The sequence below is a fragment of the Maniola jurtina genome, chromosome 3, assembly GCF_905333055.1.
Source record: "Maniola jurtina chromosome 3, ilManJurt1.1, whole genome shotgun sequence".
Classification (NCBI taxonomy): Eukaryota; Metazoa; Arthropoda; class Insecta; order Lepidoptera; family Nymphalidae; genus Maniola; species Maniola jurtina.
The window spans coordinates 1143267-1167594 of NC_060031.1; the positions used below are offsets into that span (position 1 = coordinate 1143267).

The 24328-nt window shown below is 37.5% G+C and overlaps 1 protein-coding gene and 1 long non-coding RNA gene across 16 annotated transcripts in view; one reads left to right on the top strand and one right to left on the bottom strand.

Moving 5' to 3' along the window:
- The window catches only part of LOC123881043 (disintegrin and metalloproteinase domain-containing protein 22), a 407047-nt gene that overhangs the window by 195130 nt on the left and 187589 nt on the right, over positions 1–24328 (top strand). For all 15 annotated transcript variants that reach the window (XM_045929573.1, XM_045929577.1, XM_045929582.1 and 12 more), the window contains one exon: positions 520–570. In XM_045929573.1, coding sequence (XP_045785529.1) covers positions 520–570 — 51 coding nt within the window. The remainder of the gene's footprint in view (positions 1–519; positions 571–24328) is intronic.
- On the bottom strand, positions 409–16609 carry LOC123881077. Its single transcript, XR_006799402.1, has 3 exons — positions 16596–16609; positions 3107–3111; positions 409–489 (listed from the first exon to the last, which is right to left on the bottom strand). It is a non-coding gene; the product is annotated as an uncharacterized LOC123881077 (long non-coding RNA).

Below are 24328 nucleotides of genomic sequence, written 5' to 3' on the forward strand. Positions count from 1 at the left end.
GCGCAAGTATGCCTCTCTTATTGAGAGTTACATTTTTGTTCCGTTTGCCGTGGAGACCCTGGGGCCATGGAGTCTTAGTGCAAAGAAATTTTTACGAGACATTTCACCGCGTTTAATAGCCTCATCGGGTGACAGAAGGGCTGGCTCATTTTTTGCGCAACGGATCAGCCTGGCTGTCCAACTCGGAAATGCAGCCAGTATTCTTGGCACCATTCCACGCGGGCATGATTTGTACAGTAATTAGATAAGGCTAGCTTTAAGTTTTATTATAATATTTTCAATAAAATTAAAAAAAAAAAAAAGTTTAACTAATTACTTATTTTTTTAAACAAGTAGAAATAATAGATGATGCCCGTGTTTAATTTTCCGGAATATAATGTAGCCTATGTGTCAAGTCAGATTATAAGCAATCTGCTCTCCAAATTTTAACCAAATCCATCTATCAGTTTTTGCGTGGAAGAGTAACTAACATACACACATACATACAAACTTTCCTAATTAATTTTATTTTTGTTCCAGGGACGCGGATTTGGTTCAGACTACCAACAGGGGACAAGAATGCGCGCAAGAGTAAGTTTTTTTTTCAGTAGAATATAGTTCTATGATAAGCTATGACGTATAATATTAAAGACCTGAAGAATACAAAAAGATTAAAGGCCTATTTCTTAACAGCCAAATAAACTTTATCTCACGAAAAAGACATTTTGACTACGAAAATTATGTCTTCCAAACGTCTCATCGCTCAGAGCTTGTTCGATGGTTTTGCAACAGGCCGAACATTTCGCTATTTTGGTACAACAAATACAGTATGTTAAACTGTAAACAAGGTAACACGTGTTTCTAAAATTCAGCTAAACCAAATCCGGCTTACTTTGGCAACATAACGCGACCGCACGATGTCACGTGGAAGCCACAAATAGTCTTGCCAAGTGACGCAAAACGTAACGCATTGGCTGTGGCATGAAACAAATCGACTATTGCCTTAATTATTATGCGAGATTAAAGTCACTCGTACTAAAGTGGCAAAATTTGTGCCGTCACGCATGCAATAAACTTTATCTCACGAATTGGGATGATGCCTACGTCAAAAATAAATTATTTCTTAGAAATTATTAAATAGAGGATCTCCCAAATTCGTAAAATCCACGTCCACTACTTGGACGAATAAATGTCCACTATTAGTTTTAAGTTTGCTAACCATTTTAAATTATCGATTTAACTAAAAAAGTACGTCAGATTATGTCAAATGTGTATGACGTCATATGTGTGAATTTCATACTAAGCTCCGTTACTAAGCAAGCGTTACGTTTGATAAAAGTCACTGATTTGACTAGTAGTCATCATCCCTATTGAGACGTTTTGACAGAATCTCAATACAAAAACTGCCCAAACGTCTGTCTTCTCAAGGCCTGTTTGACGGTTGTGAAACTGTCGCAATATTAGGATATTTTGGTACGAGCGGTTTATTAAACTGTAAACAAGGTTACACGTGTTTCTAAAATTCTGCTAAACCAAATCCGGCTTACTTTGGCAACATAACGCGACCGCACGATGTCACGTGGAAGCCACAAATCGTCTTGCCAAGTGACGCAAAACGTAACAAATTGGCTGTGGCATGAAACGAGTCGACTCTAGCCTTAATAATTATGCGAGATTAAAGGCGCTCGTGCTAAAATGTGGCAGAATTGTTACGCCTTAATTGTATTCAAGTTTGATTTAAAATAAAGAGACTAAGGATCTGTTTCACAATTTCCTGATAAACTTTATCCAACAAATAAATATGACGATAAGACAGTTTTGTATTGGAAATCTGTCAAAATGTCAATTTAACCGATAGATTAAGTTTATTTGGCGATTGTGAAACAGGCTATACTTGAATTTTAGAACTATTACGTACGATCGATTATCGCCCGGCAACTCGGTCGCACGTATCAGCTGCAACTTCGTGCGCATACGCACGGCGACTTCCTTATAATTACAGATCCCAACAGTTGCCGTCGACTGAGTTGCCGAGCGACTAGTCCACCGTACGTAGTGCGTCATAGACTATTAGCTAGTATTCAAATAAAAATCAAAGTTCGTTTGTATGGATCGTGCTCAGAATACACTTCTCCGAAGGTTTAACCGTGCATAATCAAATTAGGTTCAGATGCTAGTTAATTAGTATTTATACGCTCAGATGATAATTAATCTTGTACACAAGATCATATTATATGTACCTACTTATATAATTACAAATACTTATATATAACACTTGAACCATTACTTGAACTACACGGGTGAATTCACTAATAACACAGCAATCAAGGTAAATTTCAACAACCTAATTAAATCAATCCAATTACATCCACTGACTGTTCCTTAGAGGTTAATGAGCAATTTGATCCCAGCAATTTGCATTTATATATGTAACTGAAGGGTTGTGATGTTGCAACGGCTATCCGTTAGGGTCCAGTTGACAGGTGGTTAAACTTAAGTTACAGTTAGTCTGCAAGTTAGTTTTCACACCTCCACCATTAAGAGGATTCATACTACATAATAATATGAATTCGAACGTCTGTCTGTCTGTCTGGTAGCTTTTGACGTCCCATGAGTTCTTTTTTGGCGTTGGCACTACGATGAATTAGCTTGAATCCCGGAGCCGGACATTGGCTTCTTCTTGTCCTGGGAAAACAAAGATTTCCCACGGGATTCCAAAAAAACCTTAGTTCCTGCGGATAAATTCATGGGAATCGTCTATTGGTACACAGACAGATTGAATCTTGAAGACGGATTTAAGCTACTTTTTATATCCCTGAAATCAAAGAGTGCCCACTGGATTTTTAAAAACCCAAATTTCTATTGGGCAAAAAAACTATTGGGCCGTGAAAAGGTAACCGACAGACAGACAGACTGACACACTTTCGCAATTATAATATTAGTATCGATTTAAAAATTTCCTTTAAGTGTAAACACTACCATTAAAATTATAAAAATATATTTTGTGCCTGTTGTTTGCCAGTCAGAAAATGTCTAGTTTTGAAGTAACACGGCTTCAAACATTTGTATGTAAATTTTAGAGCCCGTTTATTTTTGAAACTGAATGTTTTGATGGAAATCTGGAAACCACACCTAGAACGTATTTACAAAATGTCATTGAATTTGATTGGCTATTATTCAAATGAGAGCTTAACTACGTTTGTTTGGAGCGCGCTACGAATAACCCCCTTTTAATTCAACGCGCGCTATCGCAGTAAATTACACCTGACAGAACCCAGCACGTGTGGATAGCTTCATACTTCATTTGCCTTTTATACTTCGACACAATCTCAAACTAATAACGCCCTTAAATCAAATTACACAAAGACTGCAACCGCTTGAAAGCCCCAAAAACAAGCCTTTAATAATGAGAGATTGGTTACATGCTGAATTAATTCGTCCCCAAAGAAGCGACGCTTCATCGATGAAGGTAGCTTTTACAAAGTGAATATCATCTGCTAACGAATTGTAAACTCTATTACAAGCATATTAAGCTTAGTTTCAATTATATCTTCATGGAGTTTAGGTCGTTTTATTCATTGAAGTGAATGTATCGAATGCGGTATACAATATACCGGTTGTTAGTATTCGGCAGCGCGTCGCCGGTTAAGCCTCGTGTCTCGGTTTGTAGCCTTAGTATAAGATTTTACGTTTTACCAATGTTGAAAGAATTCGAGCATCGAAACACTTCATTTCAAAGTAAAATGTTCCTTAATATCCTTGGTTTAAAATTTAAGTTCATCCATACATCTCCAGCTAGCCAAGTTTGGCAATAATTTAAACAAAATAAATGTTTAAAATGAGTCAGTATTTTAAGCATAATTTTATGAACTCTATCAAAGTTGATAAGTAAAACCCATAGTGAGCACACTGGAACTGACGAAGCAATTTATAGATACGTGCCGCATAGCTAGGTTAGTTTCGGTGTTCATGCCTGAATGCACGTTGCGTGAAATCAAAACAGCTGTTGCTGCAGAGTATTGCTGCACAGAGTCTAGCAATTATTGGGATTTGGAGTCAGTAATTAGTGTACTAAAATTTAAGCATAACCTTGCGGAATTAGGAAGAAAGTAATACAATAAAATTGGTTGTCTGTAAAGTCGGTTTACTGACGATAATTGAACGTGACAACAAAGGCCGATTGTGCTTCTTTGTCGCTCGTTCCGCGCTCTCGCTTGCACTTCAAGCCTTACATGGAACGCCTCAGAGCGAGGTAACGCCGCATGAGTCATGTTTTTTCGTGCGTGCAGCCGGCTCTATCGAATTATAAGACGTTGTCACGTCAAAAATGTTTGGTTTGTAACTTGTACCACACATCAAATTAGAATCAGTGGTATTTAATTTTTTTTTTAATTAAAGCATTGAAGTCCATTGTACTTTAACGTTATTGTGTTTCGACGCTCGAATTCAATCAACGTTGGTGAGACGTAAAATCTCATACTAAGCGATTGAAATAGTACTAAGCCACTAAGCACACTGGAATTGACGAAGCAATTTATAGATACCTGCCGTATAGCTAGGCTAGTTTCAGTGTTCATGCCTGAATGCACATTGCGTGAAATCAAAACAGCTGTTGCTGCAGAATGCTGCTGCACGCAATCTGGCAAATATTGGGATTTGGAGTCAGTAAATTAATGCCACGGACATGACACATGAATGATAGAGTCGATTTAAATTGATGTTGAAACGTGTCTTTACTGTGGACAGACTTTATTATGACGGACAAAAGTGCCCCAATCCAAAAAACTTCGCGTTTAGCAATAATAAAACTTATAACGACAAATCAGAAAGTAACAGCTTGCATCCTGGAGGCGAATATAAGCTACTTTTTATCCTAAAAAACCAAAAAAAAAACACAGGATTTTTAGACTTTTTTTAGAATTTTAGAAAAGACTAAATCCACGCGGGAGAGGTCGCGAGCATTATCTAGTTTTTTTTTTATAGACTAACGCTTGGCTGAAATCAGACCTGCTGGCAAGTTAGGATGCAACCTAAGAATAAGGATAGTGACTACTAGTCAGATCAGCGACTTTTTATCAAACGTCAAACAGCTCGCTTAGTATGGGAGCTTGTATGAAATACACGGACGTGACGTCATACACATTTGACGTAATTTGACGTATTTTTTAGATAAATCGATAATTTAAATTGATTAGCAAACTTAAAACTAGCAACGAATGTAGATTTACAAACTTTGGAAAGCCCTCTATTTACTAATTTCGAAGAAATAATTTATTTTAGTATATAGTTTTATAAGCAGTGATAGCCTAGTGGTTAGAACGCCCGCCTCCTAATCGGAGGTCGGGGGTTCGATCCCGGGCACGCACCACTAACTTTTCAGTTATGTGCGTTTTAAGCAATTAAATTTCATTTGCTTTAATGGTGAAGGAAAACATCGTGAGGAAACCTGCATGGCTAAGAGTTCCCCATTTTCTCAAAGGTGTGTGAAGTCTGCCAATCCGCATTGGGCCAGCGTGGCAGCCTAAACCCTTCTCATTCTAAGAGGAGACCCGTACTCAGTAGTGGGGCGGAAATGGGTTGATCATGATCTTGATGAATTTATTTTAGACCTAGGCATCATCCCCATTTCTTCAAAATTCTTTCGATTGCGTGACAACAAAAAGCAAGTTAATAAGAACTCATCGCTCGATAAAACTACCACTGCGACAGGAACAATCGACAAGAGAGCCAAGCTCAAGAGGTCCTCTCCATCTTAATTACGTTGCCTACGTGATCGGCGAGCGCGACGTAATTATTTCTCCCTTTACGTCATTTTCCTCTTTTCCGGCGAAAAGGGAGCCAGGGATTCAATCATTGCTTCTATACATTTCTTAATTTGCCACACGTAATGTACGTGGTCTCATAAGGAGCCGAAGTCAGGTCACCAGGTTGTGTAGTAACTACTTTACACTTATCACACTAATATTATAAAGGCGAAAGTTTGTGTGTATGTGTGTGTGTATATTTGTTACTCCTTCACGCAAAAACTACTAGACAAATTTGGCTGAAATTTGGAATGGAGATAGATACTTTTTTATCCCGAAAAGTCAAAGAGTTCCCACGGGATTTCGAAAAACCTATATCCACGCGGGCGAAGTCGCGGGCATCGGCTAGTAACGAAATAAAATTCAATTAAGGAACACTTATTGAATGGTTTTTCACGAGTAAAGGTAGTAGCTCACTTACACGACACAGCTTCCGCATGAATATGAATTGTATAATTTTGCATTCTCTTATTGTATGAAAAAGCGATTACTTGACCAACTTCTGCTGCTCCGATGTTTTCCTTTCTACGTGTTCCTGAGAAAAAGGGTAAAAGACACACAGATAGACGAACAGCGAAATGATCATACAATGATGATAAGGATTCCTTTTTACCTTTTACGTATGGAACCCCAAAAAGAGGGAGATTCCATTATAGCCTGCATGACGTAGATAATTCCGAGCGAGGAGCTGTTACACCGGGTACCGTAATTAAGGCGATGAAAGGATTTCGTTAGCTATTTCTCCCAATTTCCGATACATCTAAAATATCGGCTCATATTTTGCTATCCAATACTATTGGGTAGGTTAATAGAATACCGTTGGTTAATTTATTGTAACATTCTATATCATTGCTATAATATTGAGTGAAAATGCATGTTATACGAACTGAAACAAATAACTTAGGCAATAACAAATGACTGACAAACCGACTCTTCAATAAGACACAAGTGTAAATTAAAAATTTATAACACCCCCGACAAGTGAAGGTTACAGTAACTAGAAAAGAGCTGATAACTTTCAAACGGCTGAACCGATTTTCTTGGATTGTAGCTAAGAAAACTCTCCATCAAGCCACCTTTAAAACAAAAAAAAAACTAAATTAAAATCGGTTCATTGATTAGTTTACTTACTTAGATACGATGCACAGACAGATACACAGATACACACGTCAAACTTATAACACCCCTCAGGATCGGGGGTTAAAAATAGACGAAGGAAATGTGACACCGTATTCGTTGTAAGGGTCCCGTCGGCACCCATCAGTTACGGAACCCTGAAAACGAACACGTGTCACATTTCGTAAAGTCCTCCTTTTTTATAGTCTGTAAAAGATTTCGGCCATCTTCTATTTGCACTTGGTACGTCCATGTTTGTTCAGGATCTATTCAACATGCGTTACCCGCCCTTCGGTATGGCCAATTTGATTCTGATAAAGTCTTATCGCTCGTGTTGAAAGTAGGGCAGAAATCAAATTACTTGTTAGAGTTCCGTACCCGAAGTGTACTAAGGGACCCTATTACTAAGCCTCCGCTTTCCATCTATCCGTCTGTCTGTCTGTCAGTGACCTGTATCTTGTGAACCATAATAGTATGATAATGTGTATTTCTATTGGCCGCTATAACAACAATTATAATAAAAAATTCAAAATGTCTGCAATAATAATTAAAGAAGTTATTCTTGTATGTCTGTACGAAAGCCTTTTATGTGCGAGTCCGACTCGCGCTTGACTGAATTTTTTTGAAATTCAATATCGTTGAAAGATTTTACCATAGACATACGAATTTTCGCTTCGGATTTTACCAACAATACTCAAGAAATATCAAATTTCACAAAGTAAAGCCTACTTTAGAATTATTTTTTTTTTGTAAATTTTCATGAAAATAGCTCGTTGAGTTTTTTAAACTGCTTGTTTAAATCAGCGAGACGATGAGAATAGCGACTTTTTTTCAAACAAAATAGTTACCATGCTTGAAAAAGCATTGTATTTTTTGAAGTTATATTATCTTCTTCTTTCTGAATTTTACTATATTATAGTTTTAAAACTTGAATCTCTTTTCGAACAAAGAGAATATAAACTCTTCCATTAAAATAAATGTAAAAGGAATATTTTGTTTTAGAACTATCGTCTAAAATTACCCGTACCTACATTGAATGCAGTTTTATGAAAGTTAATTAAAGTAATATTCCAACAAATGGTGCAATAAAATATTAATAATAATAATAATTATAATAATAATTATAATTTTTCTTTATTTAGGGTAAAAACCCAAAAAGGTATACAAAAATTAAATAATAATTTATAATAATATTAACATTATTTAAATTAAATTCAAAATAGCACACTGGAGGTGAGCAATTTTGAGCTATTTTCTGTTTGACTCTCGATGCATCAACCTCCAATGTGCTATTATTGAACTGCGTAAGTCCTGGCCTACCACCTGGAGGATGCTGTTATCAGAACCACGCAATCTTTCCCAAAAGGAAGATATCCGCGTCCTGATAACAGCAAAGAAATCGGGCATTCCCGCCTCGGCGAACATGCTCAATGCGCTGCAGTATCTTGGAAGCTTCATAAGGATGCGGTATGCATCATTATATTGCACCCTTATGGTGCTAAAGGACGCCCTCTTGTACCGGTACCATAACTGACAGGTATAAAAACACTGGCAGTAAGCCCTGAAGAGGGTGCCCTTTACTTCTGTACTGCATTTAGAAAATCTGCGCGCGAGCATGTTGCACCGAACCGACAATGCCCGCCTTTCTCGCTCCATGTCAAGATCGTCCTTACGATCGTCAGTGACGATGTGGCCAAGATATTTGAACTGCCTAACGACCCGAACCGCTGTCCCGTCCAAAAACACTTCGGGAATCCTCTCCGGACCCTTCCCTGCTTTAAAAATCAACATTTCAGTCTTCAAGACATTGTACTTCAGTCCGTGAGATCACACTAATATTATAAAGGCGAAAGTTTGTATGTGTGTGTGTGTGTGTGTGTGTGTGTGTGTGTGTGTATGTTTGTTACTCCTTCACGCAAAAACTACTGGATGGATTTGGCTGAAATTCGGAATGGAGATAGATAATATCCTGGATTAGCACATAGGCTACTTTTAATCCCGGAAAACCAAAGAGTTCCCACAGGATTTTGAAAAACCTAAATCCACGCGGACGAAGTCGCGGGTGTCAGCTAGTTTAGAAAATTCTCACAGACTGACAGTAACTTTCTGAGACCTTTGACCGACGGGCTAAGGAGCACCATGTCGTCCGCATAGCTCAGGTTGTTAAAGCAAACACCATCGATATGGCAGCCGACTCCAGTGCTCCTCAGGCCTCCGATCAAGTCATTGACGTACACATTAAAAAGATCCGGAGAGGTCAGTCCGCCCTGACGAACCCCGCACTCTGATCTGTAGGCATCAGAGGTCGTGTCGCCCCACCTTACGTGATTTGTTTGTCCCCCATACCAGTATCTCAACACCTCTACCACTGATTTAGGGACACCTGAGCCGCGCAATTTGCTCCAGAGGATTTCATAATTCACTAGATCAAAAGCGCGGCTCAGATCCAGAAAGCAAGCGTAAACTGACGTGTTACGGCTGACATAATAGTCAACCGTGTGCTTGAGGCTGACGATGGCCGAGTCTGTTGAGACACCGGGACGGAAGCCAAACTGTGCGTCATCTATACACACCTTCTGCAGCAGTTCGGGCTGCAACAGGCGCTCAAACACCTTGCCCACTATGGTGCCCAGAGAAATAGGCCTATAGTTGTTAGACGAGCCCAAGTCTCCTGTTTTGCACTTGACGATGGGCACGACTACTGTCTTCATGAGAGGATCAGGAAGGTATGCATGCTTCACACATAAATTGTAAAGCACACATAGCTTGGACCATAGGACTTCACCCGCATATAGAATGTGCTCTATACTAAGATCGTCATGGCCAGGAGACTTGCCTCGCTTCATTCCACGTACTGCCTTGGCTACATCGTCGACTGTCAACTGCACCACTGGTTGCGCAGCAACGACAGGGCGAGTTGCCGTCTGCGGACTTTGAGCTGACATCGAGTGTATTTTGAACTTCGAGGCGAATAATTCTGCTATTTCTCTGGGCTCCTGCAAGCCATCCACGGATACAGGCAGGCTTTGTTTGTGCTGCAATTTTTTTGTTGCAGTCCAAAATTTCGGAAAATTTTTCTCCCTTCTATACATAGCTAGTATGTCCATCTTAATCATTTCCTCATTACGAACACACCATTTCACTTTATTTTTAAATACTTTTCTACTGCCCACCATTCTGTCATATATATACCCCGTGGACGGCTTGCCAGTCACTAACCAGCATTTATAATCAAGACGAGCCGCTCGGTGACTCTGTCTGACTAATATGACTGTTTGAAAACTTCGGTAAACCAGAATATTCAACCAACAGAATTCTTAATATTTACTGCCAATTTTTCTATCGACAAGTATTAGGTGTCCAACTAAATAATGAATGAGTGAATAAAGCTGCTGGATTCAGGATAGGCAACCATGGCGTGAGGAAGTCCCTACAAGAAGCCTATGTCCAACACTGGGCGTGTACTGGTTGATATTGACGATGCAGATGAGGCAAGAATAAAAGCTCTTTGCCAGTATAATCTGTATTTTAAATCTGCCAAGATATCTTTATTCGGCAGATAAACTTTATTTAGAAATTGGAAAAAAATATCCTAACGCAAATACAATCGTCACAAATCTAATTCAAGTAAATAGTGCGTAATAACGTTACAAAATGATGATAAAGCTGTAATCTTGATCGAAAAAATCTGTAAAATGTGCTTAAATTTGACCAATCGGAGGAGTTTAACTGCTCTACAATTTTTAAATTGGACCAATCAGATCGCCAACCACAAATTGCAGCTACAGAACATGTATTAAGTAATTCAATGCGATGTAAGGACATGGTTCCCTGTTGAAGATCGACAGGATTGTTTTCCCCAACATTAGGCACGCAATCTTGAAAGAGTTTGACGACTCCAAAGTGCTTAAATTTAACCAATCAGAGGAGTTTAACTGCTCTACAATTCTTAAATTGGACCAATCAGATCGTCAACCACAAATTGCAGCTACAGAACATGTATTAAGTAATTGAATGCGATGTGAAGACATGGTTCCCTGTTGAAGATCGACAGGATCGTTTTCCCCAACATTACGCACGCAATGAGCAGGCTGGCACAATGCGACCGCGAGCCGCACCATTAATTCATACAATCAACCCACATTACCCGCTGAGGACTTCATCTTAACGTATAACTTCATCCAGCGAATATTTTCCTTGAAAAAGCTTTAGAGTTCCTTAGTAAAATCTTAAAGTTTCGTTCCATCCGTCTGTATTTGTGTATCACAGCCATCAATCACACTATCACACTTCACACTAATAATATTATAAAGGCGAAAGTTTGTGTGTATGTTTGTTACTCTTTCACGCAATAACTACTGAACGGATTTGGCTGTGGAATGGAGATAGATAATATCCTGGATTAGCACATAGGCTACTTGTTATCCCGGAAAATCAAAGAGTTCCTACGGGGTTTCGAAAAACCTAAATCCACGCGGACGAAGTCGCGGGCGTCAGCTAGTTTTGAATAAACTTAAGAGCTGTATATAAGCTGAAATTGAACCCCTAATTTTTCAAGGGAGCTTAGTATGAAAAGTGAGGGTTGAAAAAAAATTGTTGAACTTCATGTCCATTATCATACGGCATAAAAATACTATTTATATTCAGAATAGCCATAAATGTAGATAAAGGTAGATCGAGAGCTCCTAATACCTATCTCACTTCGACTCCCGAGCGAGAGCGAGAGGTCAGAAACGCTGGTGTCACCCCTTCTTCTCCTCTTCTTTATCTCTCACCTTCTACGTCCATATGCAAATATGTACTTATTCGGTAACTGATACGTCATAAAATATATAGTTTAATTTAAACTATGTGAATTCTACCATAGCTAACACTAAATTGGTTTCAATACAGTTTAAATAAGATTAAGAACACTCTACACCTCCTCTATTTACTCCAACGCAAAGTAGACTTTAAGATGAACAAGATATAACTTTAAATTGTTTGCACAGATTCAGGGTAAAGGTACCAATAGTCGAGTTGTCGGCGTGATTTAGTGGGCACAGTGAAAATGAAAAATTGTTGTATGGCGCTACAAATCATACGGACGCCTATTCGACAGCTGCAAGGAAAAATATCGTATCCCATTTTTCGCAACTTTACAGGGAAGCGCGTCAAAGATTGAAAAAATTCTATTAAGTTCTATTAACCCATAACACTATAGATATTTTTCTCAACAAGGGAAAATCTTCATTTTCATGTAATTTACATTTTTATGTTATTGTTATAAGTAAGTACTTAATTTACTATTTTTTGTGAGCTACAAATACTTTCCGAAATAGATATAAGCACACAATTAACAAAATGGCATTGTAATTTAGGCATACAATTCAACATGATTAGTTAATTACTTTATTAAGTAATTAAAAACAATTGTAAGTTGAGACACAATGCCTGAGGTTACAATTGAAGTTAATTTAATACGAAAAAAGTTAATTTAGTTACGTCGCTAATGTTGAAGGCCGCCATGGGCACAATATTTTTGATAAGTACTTTTATTATTTGTTGTTATAGCGGCTATAAAAATGCACGCTAGGAAAAATTGTACTCTTTACCTACTACATTCATGAGATACAGCCCTCTGATAGACAGACAGATGGTTGGATAGACGGACGGACAGTGATGGTTTATCATAGAGTCCCGTTGTATTTTTTCTTCGCTTAGAATAATATTGTAACTCAAAATCGCTATAAAGTGAGTTGCGATACTTTTCCATCCAGGTGCAGTATTGCTACGGTGATGGACGTTAGGTGAAAATTTAGTGCCGGAAGATATGAGACACTTCCCAGCTGAGATTTATCTCTTTTAATCTCTATTTTTAACCCCCGACCCAAAAAGAGGGGTGTTATCTCGTACTTTTTGCGAGATCTCAGAGAATCGAATATTGAATTTAGAATAGTGAAAAACATATTTTCGCATGAAATCTGAATATAGTAGTCACTAGTTGGTTCTACTGAGTTTAACCATGCTCTGCGTTTATATTTTTGGCCCTACATGGTTGTTTTTTCATTCATTAAAAAGTATTAAACGAATTCCCATGAGGTTAAAAAAAAAAACTAATTCCACGCGGATGAAGTCACGGGCATCATCATCTATTGGCTAAAATATAATTTGTGGCTTATGTTTGCCAGTAGGGTAGTAACTAGCCATGGCCCATACTTCCAGACCAGAGACAATTTAAGAATTGAAATTTTGCGAATTGCTCCTGCCGGGAATCGAACTCGAAACCTTTTATTTATAAAACTTAAATATTCACCACTGCACCAGAGAGGCTGTCAAAGCTGTCCTAGATAAAGAAATAAAAAGATTTTTATTTATAACTGAAAATTAAAAAAAACCCCCGACACAAAAACATCTATAAGAAAACTAGAAAAAAGCTGATAACTATCAAACATAACCGATTTTCTTCGATTATAGCTAAGAACATTCTCGATCAAGCCGTCTTTCAAACAAAAAAAAACTAAATTAAAATCGGTTCATTCGTTTAGGAGTTACGATTCCACAGACAGATACACAGATACACACGTCAAACTTATAACACCCCTCTTTTTGGGTCGGTTGCTTTAGAAATGTAGGTCAAATGTCATAATTCCATCTCGGAATAATGGATAGTGAAATAATTCCGCCGCCGCAAGGTTATGATGGGGCATAACAATGGGGTTATTAATCACATTACAGATTAGAACCGACCTCGACGTCAATCACGAGCGCTCATTTGAGATACGAAAAAATATTATGCTGTAAATCAATGATATTAAGAGGACTCTCTCCGTCACTTACGCCGTACAATCGTATCCCCAATTTCATTTGAATATTAAGCCACTAAAGATAGCCACAATATTGCAAACATATTCTAGAAACTAATATCTGTGCCTGTGGTGTTTTAGATTTTCTAAAAATGTGTAGTTTTAAAATAACAGGGGCTCAAAGATTTGTATGTGAATTTTTAAGACCGCGTTTTGAAACCGAATATTTTAACGGAAATCTGAGAAACCACAGGCATAGATATTAGTTGCCGGAACGTTTCTACAAAATTTCATTGAGCATGATTGGTTAGTATTCCAATGAGAGACGAACTACGTTTGTATGGAGCGAGTGACGGAGAGACCCCTCTTAAAGCAGGTAAGTATATCAATGATAAATAAATAGTTACTACATAACAGGCTGACTAGACACCGTAACAGGCTTGCCGACGGACCACTCTCCGCCTCAGGAAGGTCCAAAAGTCAGTTGTGGGAATGGGTTTAATCTTTTTATAACAAAATTCCGCAATCAATTTTCGACTTGCCATTACACAAGTTTAAAAAATCTATTAAAACTATGCTCCTGAGAAAAACATTATACAATCGAAGATTATGTAAATGATAAAAGAGCGTGGATTTGACCTGCAGCTCGCTCCAGCAATGCGCGGAACTTCAATAACTTTTATACATGGCATAATATTGTATATCAAATCTTTGAAAAGAGCAACCGCCGAGTTTCATGCTGGTTCTTCTCGGTAGGAAAGGCATTCCGAACCAGTGGTAAATACTCTTGACGATTTCTAAGTACTTGTAAAAGTCTCATTGAATAAAAATATTTTGAATTTGAATTACATTAGGTATACTAGCTGCCTTACCTTTTTTTAATCTTAGTAGAGCTGTGCATTGATAGATTATTCATTCTTTTCATATGTATACTTAGATATCTAAAAATAAGTAGATAGATACATTACATTTATGTTTCTAAAGTGATGGAGATGAAATTAAAGTCAAAACTTTTATCCAAAATTGGCAGCTATCTCTCTCTATATACAGTTCATAATCTTGAAGTGATATTTCAGGGGCCCAAGTCTACCAACCTTTCCTAATATCGACACAATAAAGTATAACTACAATTTATAAATTCGACGCCGTCACCCCATCTCATCCGTCATGCGGTCTCCCGACATGACAGGCTTAATTGCAGCTCGATCAGTCACTTTCACGATAAATAACAGTACATCTATTGCTGTTCTCGGCTTAAGTTTGAGTGGCCGAATTGATTTACAAAATGGAGTATTCATTTATCTTTGGAAACTTGCTTTTAATTGTTCAGTGATGGATTTATCTTCGTTCTGTTCTGTTTTGTTGGGATTAGTAGGTACCTATGTACTTTAGTTTCAGCGTCGTTGAAAATTAATCGGAGGAAAATTTTAATATCAATATTTTTTGTCTAAACAATTTGATATCCTTAAGTATCAGTGACCTATAAACAATAATAATATAATAATATAATAAAGCAGTAGTCTATACTTACCTTAGAACTAAATATAATCATTTCTAACATCGATGTTTCTAACATTAAAATAACACTCGCCTACGCTTTACCACAGAATACTAAATATTATTATTTCTAATCTCTATTCTACATCAGTATTTTTAATTATAAAATCTGTCTGTCTGTCTTACTTGTGCTATCCTTGAAACGTTGTAAGTACGTAATCTTCACTAAAAAAGGGTTTTCAGAAATTCCACCCAAGGAAAGCCGGGGCAGGTCACCCAGTTAATAAAGAATCCTTGTGTTTTAGAAGTTCTTTCATAGTTCCTTCATAAATAACTTATTTAGTGAGAATGTCTTGTATAATTTCTCAGATTTATATAATTACTAGAGGATGTCCGCGACTTCGTCCGCTTGAATTTAGGTTTTTAAAAATCCCGTGGGAACTGTTTGATTTTCCAGGATAAAAAGTTGCCTATGTCAATGACAGGGACGCAAGCTACCTCGATACTAAATTTTATACAAATCGATTAAGCGGGTCTTTAAGAGTCCCGTGGGAACTCTTTGATTTTCCGGGATAAAAAGTAGCCTATGTCCGTCCCCGGGACAAAGCTAACTCTGTACCAATTTTCATCAGAATCAGTTAAACAGTTGGGCCGTGAACAGGTAGCAGACAGACGGACGGACAGACAGACAGACACACTTTCGCATTTATAATATTAGTATGGAAGTATGGATGGATAAATGGAGAAACTAATGGACTGACATAATCAACAAACAACTTAAACCACTGGATTAAGCAACATAGGTTTTCTCTAAATTACTTACAAGAAAAGGTTCATAAATTCTATCCGAATGAATTTAGGGCGGGTCACCTAGTTAATAATAATTAGTCTTTGCTTCACAAGTTCCTTCATCGCCATAAATAACTTATTTAGTAAGAATGTCTTGTATAATTTCTCGGATTTCAGGCTCGATAAGGAGCTTAGCGCTAAAAGGTTTAATGACAAAGACTAGGCGGTAATTGGAAGCAAGCCTGAGCTATATTCATAATCTTTTCAGAGGCAGCCTTTGTTTAAAATGTAGCCAAATTGGAGCCGCTTCAGTCTTGCCTCGTGTTTTGTCTTGTAGCCTCCTTTACTTCTTCAATTAGTAATATTATCTCTGCATAGTATATAACAAACTAGCTGATACCCGCGACTTCGTTCGCGTGGATGTAGGTTTTTTAATATTTCCGTGGGAACTCTTTGATTTTCCGGGATAAAGAGTAGCCTATGTGCTAATCCAGGGTATAATCTATCTCCATTCTAAATTTCAGCCCAATCCGTCCAGTAGTTTTTGCGTGAAGGAGTAACAAACACACACACACACACACACACACACACACACACACACACACACACACACACACACACATACACATACAAACTTTCTCCTTTATACTATTAGTGTGATTCTTTAAAACAAGATATGCTTAGTTCACTTAAAATTCATGTACCTAATGTAATTCAAATTCAAAATATAATGTTTTTATTCAATTAGACTTTTACAAGTTCTTTTGAATCGTCAAAAGCATCTGCCACTGGTTTGGAATGCCTTTCCTACCGAGAAGAAGCAGCAAGAAACTCGGCGGTTGCTCTTTTCAAAGATTTGATATACAATATTATGCCATGTATAAAAGCGATCGAGTTCCCGCGCATTGCTGGAGCGAGCTGCAGGTCAAATCCACCTATTACCAAAATAATATTTTAAAAGCTCCGGAATGTCAGTAAATGCGGAACATGTTATTTTCAATACTAAAGCCTACCGGGATCAAATAGTGAGTAGGTATAGGTACGACCAATGTTTGTTCAGGATCCTCTTGGAATGTGTGACTCGCTCCCCTTCACTATGGTCAATTTGATTTTGATAGGGCCATTTGTAAAGGTGTTTACTTTAAACATGCAACTGTTTGTCTTTGGATAGAATTAATGCTCTGCCAAAAACTTAAGATTTTTAGTACGGAAAAGTATTTGTTACTGTTACCTATAGTAGGTAGGTACTGTGTGACTCGTAGAACCCATTTCTGGGAGTTACAGATATAAAATAAGAAATAGAAAGATTTAAGATTTTTATTCGAATAAACTTTTACAAGTGCTTTCAAAGTGAATGTGCTATAGGTACTTCTCTAATGTTCAATTAAGATTTCTTTTTTTTATTCAGATACAAGTTAGACTTTGACTCTTTGTTGACTGCATTCTTACCTGGTGGTAAGTGATGATGCAGTCTAAGAGGAGAGCAGGCTAACCTGAAAGGGGTATGGCAGTTTTTATTGAACCCTTTGGTTTCTACACGGCATCGTACCGGAACGCTAAATTACTTGGCGGCACAGCTTCGCCGGTAGGGTGGTAACTAGCCACGGCCGAAGCCTCCCGCTAGAAACTTCTATAATATTTAAAGTTTGCATCCTTTACTGAAACTGAAACATTACACTCCTTTTTTTGGACAGTCGTGTAAAAAGAGTTATTTTTAATAGGCAAGAGCATATAATATGACGCGAGTATTCTACGCCATATTATATCTAATATATATATAAATAGTGTATGTATGAAGAAAAATCGCTACGCAACCCCAACGGATCTTATCAAAGGCAAGAAATCGAATGTTCTCGCTGATAGTGGAATAACGCTCTATTTGGCCGACAAAATTACCATTACACCCCGTTACGCAATCTTTAACCTTACGTGTACGAAATAAGGACCTTTGACACGCATAGAAAATGTTGTGGGTGATGTGCGAAAATGTCTTATATCGAAGGTACAGGCGATGGTCCGTGTAAAGTTTGTTAGCCCAAAATTGATTACGTTACGGCGTACGATCAAGATCTAATTATGGGACCTCCAATCAAGAATGCCGTAATTACCAGAGATGGGTGTTATATTGCTACTTTTAAATGATTCTCATTTGGTAAAATTACTATTTTTTCACTAGTGAGTTTTCCCTAGGAGTGATTTTTTCAACTTTCGCACCAAGCTTTCGCACTAATGTAATCGATTGCTATATTAATTTAATTAGAAACCAAGATCAAATCCAATAGCGCTGATATTTTACAGGTGATTTTTTTAGGAAAGTGATCTCCCAATCGCACTTATTAATACTTTGCTGCACTAGGTAATTAAGATGTTTTCTCTTTTAAGCTCACACTCTTAACTCTTTCGCGAGTGTTTTTGCTCGCGCCCACTTTAAAGTCTTAGCTCGAATTTATGACGAAATAAAATAAAGCAAGATTAAAATTAATGTCATAATTTTTTAACTTTTTGTAATTTTTTCTGTGTGATTTTTGACAGACTCCGCAAGTACAAGTGCAACATTATTATGAAAACGCTTTTCTCGTGATTTTTCACAAGCTACTCGTGAAATGATCCATCTCTAGTAATTAGGTGGGAGGTACACATTCCATCATTAGAGGCCATTGAAAGATAGGGGAGTTAATGAAAGTAATAATATTTATTTGCTCATTTTCCGCCCACACAGTAAAGAGCTTTTGTAGAGGCGTGAGTAAAAATAGAGTCGTCTTAATGTTTTCAAAGGTGTGTGAAGTGTGCCACTCCACACTGGGCCAGCGTGGTAGACTATGACCGAAACCCTTCTCAGTTCGAGAGGAGATCCTTTCTCAGTAGTGAGCCGGCGATGGGTTGATCATGATGATGATAAAGTAATGTGCGGGGCGGAGCCCCAACTAGGTGGACGGTCGGCGGCGTCTTAACCACTAAGCTATTACCGCTTATAAGTACTTAGTACATAAAATGAAGTTGCTCTGTAGGTAGGTAGGTATCTTTTAAACTACGCAACGGATTTTAATGTGCTTTTATCAATAGACTAGCGACCCGCCCCGGCTTCGCACGGGTGGACATTTATTTTTTCTATTTTCCGGGATAAAATATAGCCTATACGGATTCGGAAGAATCCCTCTAAGTAATGGTAAAAGAAATTTTGAAATCGGTCCAGTAGTTTTTGAGCCTATTCAATACAAACATACAAAAATACAAAGGTTTCCTCTTTATAATATTAGTATAGATAGAGTGATTCAAGAGGAAGGTTTTAGATGTATGGTTTGATTTAATTTTAGTTAATTTGTTGAAATTCGACGATATTTGTTCAAGATGTCGGAAGAAATCAAGTCGACTGAGAACTCGGAAAGATATTATATCCGTGCGAAGCCGGGACGAGACACTTGTATTTATTAACCCTCGACCCAAAAAGAGGGGTGTTATAAGTTTGTCGTGTGTATCTATGTATCTGTCTGTAGCATCGTAGCTCCTAAACTAATGAACCGATTTTAATTCAGTTTTCTTTGTTTGAAAGGTGGCTTGATCGAGTGTTCATAGCTATAATCTAAAAAAAACGATTCAGCCGCTTGAAAGTTATCAGCTCTTTTCTAGTTGCTGTAACCTTCACTTGTCGGGGGTGTTATAAATAATAATTTACTCTTGTTTATATAAAAATCTTTTCTATTTCTATGGCTTTGGTACTTACCTGATACTTAAGACCGGCGCTCTTTGAGATAATATAAAAAGTCTGAGATAAAGTTCCAGCTACAAATAGCTAGAATAAAATAAAAACAAAAGCTGTTAAGGGCCCACGCGATGCATTACGTGGAACACGCAAATCTCAAGACAGGCGTAGGAAACGTTTTAGCTAAAATGCGTAAACGTTCACGTACACTTGTGGCCGAGAAAAGTGGCCACTTTTTACGAGTAGTTATATGTTTCGCTAGTTTAATGTAGTAGGTGAGAATTATGATTATTTGGGTGATAATGAATACTACCATACCCCTTGCAGGTTAGCCCGCTTCCATCTTAGTCTGCATCATCATTTACCACCAGGTGAGATTGCAGTCAGAGGCTACCTTGTATCTGAATAATAAAAAAACCGGATAAGTGCGAGTTGGACTCGCATATAAAAGGTTCCGTACCATTTTATATGCAACACTGCAAGTTAACACAACGGCACCATGTGATTTAGTAAATATTTTTTTTTGTGAACGCATTTTAATTTTTTTTGTGTGTGTTGTAACCACCAATTCACTGTTTTCGTATTTATTCCTTTACTTGTTCTATAAGACCTACTTACCTACCAAATTTCATAATTCTAGGTCAACGGCGAGTACCCTATAGGTTTTCTTGACATACACAAAATACGGAGAGTTTACCGTTATTAGAATAAGTTATAGTAGAAATCCCGTTTTTCATTTTGAGGTACATAACTCTAAAAATAATAAAAATAAAAGAAGAGTAATTTCTTTTAATAAAAATTCTTGCAACGCACCGGAGACGCATCGTGTAGCCTCAGTCTAAATTAACCTAATCAGGAGCCGAAGCATGGTCTGTTTTTGCGAACTATATAAAATACTGTATCAATTAATCAGATCAATCGAGCAATCAATTTATTCAAAAAAATTGATATTTTAGACTTTTTAAATCGTCAATTCCTTAAAAATAAAAATAAAAGAAATTGCGAAAAATAATGGCCTACTCAATTTGGCCAACGGTGTATCCCTGTGTTTCTAGAATGCTCAAGTATTATGGCCTAAGCACTTACCTCGAAACAAAGTGTTGTTTTCATACACTGAGACAAAATAAAAATCTCTTTCTTCGTTTGTACTTGTACCGTTCTCTTTATTCGGTTTGTCTTTGAGGTTCCTTTGAGGATTTCTTTTAATGTAATTGAAAAAGAAACAATGAAATTACGGTAATATAACATAAGGGAAAATATGAATATACCTACATTATACAGGGTGGAATTTTGTAATGCCACCTGAAGGGAAAGTACTCTTAATACTGTAGATAGAAAATTTCACTCAAAGAAAACATTCCTTTATTTTTGAATAGAAAGAAAACTGCATTCAAAGATTTTCGAAAATTCACTTGCCACGCCTGGGAATCGAACCGACTAAAATCTGTAAAAATTACAACCTGTACTTTTATGCAGTTTTCTTTCTATTCAAAAATAAAGGAATGTTTTCTTTGAGTGAAATTTTCTACTTAGTACTTTCCCTTCAGGTGGCATTACAAAATTCCACCCTGTATACGTTTTGTCAATATCTACTACTCTTTACTTCTGTTTACCAATCTATTAGTCTGTTCACTAAAGTTTTTTTCATTCATATTAATATTATAAATGCGAAAGTGTCTCTGTCTGTCTATTTGTCTGTCTGTCTGTCTGCTAGCTTTTCACAGAACACCCAGTTGAACCGATTTTGATGAAATTTGGTACAGAGTTAGCTTACATCTCGGGGAAGGACATAGGCTACTTTTTATCTCGGAAAATCAAAGAGTTCCCACGGGATGCTTAAATGCCCATCCGTTTAACCGATTAATATGAAATTTGATACAGAGGTAGCTTGCATCCCGGAAATTTACATAGGCAACTTTTTATCCGGGAAAATCAAAGAGTTCCCACGGGATTTTTAAATACCCAAACCCACGCGGACAAAGTCGCGGACATCATCTAGTATAAGAATATAAGCCATGTTAACCGTGACTAATATTTCCCTTTCCGCTCCATCTAACCGTAAAGTTTAAGTGCTAGGAGTAGGTACAACAATTAGATAGCGTAACGGGTAGGGTTTGAACCGCTGACCTTCTGGATTTTAGTCCGCTCCTTAACCGTTAAGGTATCGCTTGTAAGAAAAAGAAACTATAATTTCTTGCAAGCATAAAGTTTTCTCCTTATGCTACTTTTATTTTACTTTCAAAGAGCACAAAACATTTTCTATTCACCGCTCTACTCGTATCTACAGTAAGAACCTTTAAATAAGAATATCCTTTATATTTTCTTACCACTCCATAATTACCCACCTACGCCAAGCTAGAAATAGCACTATCTTTCAAAGCCCCGACTACAAATGAATGACCGAAAAACGGCATCGTAAATCGCCGAGCTATTTTTGCGGGTAGCCCGAAAAACAATGGAAAGACGGTATGTGTCGACGCATAACCTAACCCTCTTTGCCTAATTAAAAACCGACCTCCCTGCGACCTTGCGCCTAAATCACAGCACTCATGAATTGATTCATTACCTTGTACCCTTCCCGGTAATGTTTTCCCTGTCCCGGAAATTTTATCAAGCCCTACTGAAATAATGGTTGGCCATAGAGTAGCTAAATTCCGCAAGCCGTCCATCCAGGCGTGCTCGAAATTTGAGCCAAGCGCCTTTTTTAACCCCCGACCCAAAAAGAGGGATGTTATAAGTTTAACGTGTGTATCTGAGTATCTGTGTATCTGTCTGTGGCATCGTAGCTCCTAAACTAATGAACCGATTTTAATTTAGTTTTTTTTGTTTGAAAGGTGGCTTGATCGAGAGTGTCTATCAGTAGCTATAATCCAATAAAATCGGTTCGAAAGTTAGCAGCTCTTTTCTAGTTACTGTAACCTTCACTGGTCGGGGGTGTAATAAATTTTTAATTTACACTTGTTATTTACATTTCTCTGTCAAAACTGTCATTCCTCTTTCCAAATATGAAAAATCGATGCTCTCTACTGTCAAAGTCTGTTTCAAAGCTTACTGGCGCATGGCGATTGAATCTTGTGATTATGGATCTTCATGAAATAACTCGCGCTACGTCATCGTAGGTAAGAAAATATATAAAAATCCCAGGAAGAAGGTAATCCAATAGCCCCTATAAATCTTATTATAAAGTGGAATGCATGCGCTGAAATGCTGTATGCTCTAATAAACAAATTATTAAGGACGAATTTGATAGGCAGAAACAAGGTAGCGGCTAGGGAAAGCCATTTTTCAGATAAAATGCACAGATGTTACCGAAAGATAGCGAAGGAGGGGAGAAGGTTTTAAGTCCGCTGACCGTTAGGCAATATCCCCAATAAAGTTGGAGAACGAAAAAAAAACGAAAATATTGTATTAACCAACCATCCTATAATATTTTATAGGATGGTTGGTTTTCATACTAATTTATGAAAATGCGGCATCTAGACATTCTAAGTCTGTGGTTCTCTTGACCATTTTCGAAATAATTTATCAAGTGGCTGCTAAAAGTGGAAGTGTAAATAAAAGGGGCTTGGGTTTCCGCGTCTGAGGGGATTTAGGTTTCATGTCTTGAAGTAACATGGAGCGCAAATGTACATCCAGATTTTATACACCTGCGGCGATTATACTACTAGATAGTTGCTTTATGTCTGCTATTTTCTTATTTTTTTAGGTTCCGCCGAACTCGAATCGTGTAAACGGGACGCTACTAAGCCTCCACTGTCTGTCCCTCCGTCCATCTGTCCGACTATCTGTCTATCTGTCAGCGGACTGTGTCTCATGAACCGTAATAGATAGAGAGTTGAAATTTTCACAAAACACACAAATATATCTTCACACGGTAGGTACAGTTTACATATCCAAAATGTATAATAGGTGATAATATATCGTGTTTGGGTCATAGGAATTCATAACCTAATCAGTTTAATAGATTCGTAGCAAACTGGCTGTGATAGAGACAGATAAACACACGAGTGATTCTGTTTTATTCATGTGGACGTACGGAACCCATAAGGTTAGATACAAGCAGTACATTCAAAGAGTGTAAACAAAATGAAACTATAGAGAGGACTGTTAGGGAACTCATCGAAGCACAAGGGGAACTAACGAGATGCCGATATTCAGTGACTGTACTAAGTATAACAAATTGCTTCGGTAATTTTGACTTCGATATCAGAAAGTTTGAGGGCATAAAAGGTTGTTTTGACGTTCGTTAAACATTTCCAAGTTTTTCAACTTCGGAGATTCGATCGGGATTTAAAAAATGAAGTTTTTTTTATATCCAAGTCGTTGCTTACTTAAAAACTACAAAAAAAATCTATGAAAACCATCCATGAAAATCAAACGAGTTGCAGGAAGCCGTTGGATTCAGGCGGTGCAAAACCGTGGTGTGTGGCAATCCCTTCAAGAGATCTATGTCCACTGTCCAGTTGTGGACGTCTATTGGTTGATAATGATAATGATGATGATCACTCACGACAGCTTAAACGAGGTTTCACTGCATCCATCAGACAATATCCCTTAAATAACCCGATCTTTTGTGTCCATCTCCTCAACGGAATGACCTAGATAATATTACAAGTTTAGTTTGCAACTTCAAACTACAAAAAAGGTTCTATGAAAAC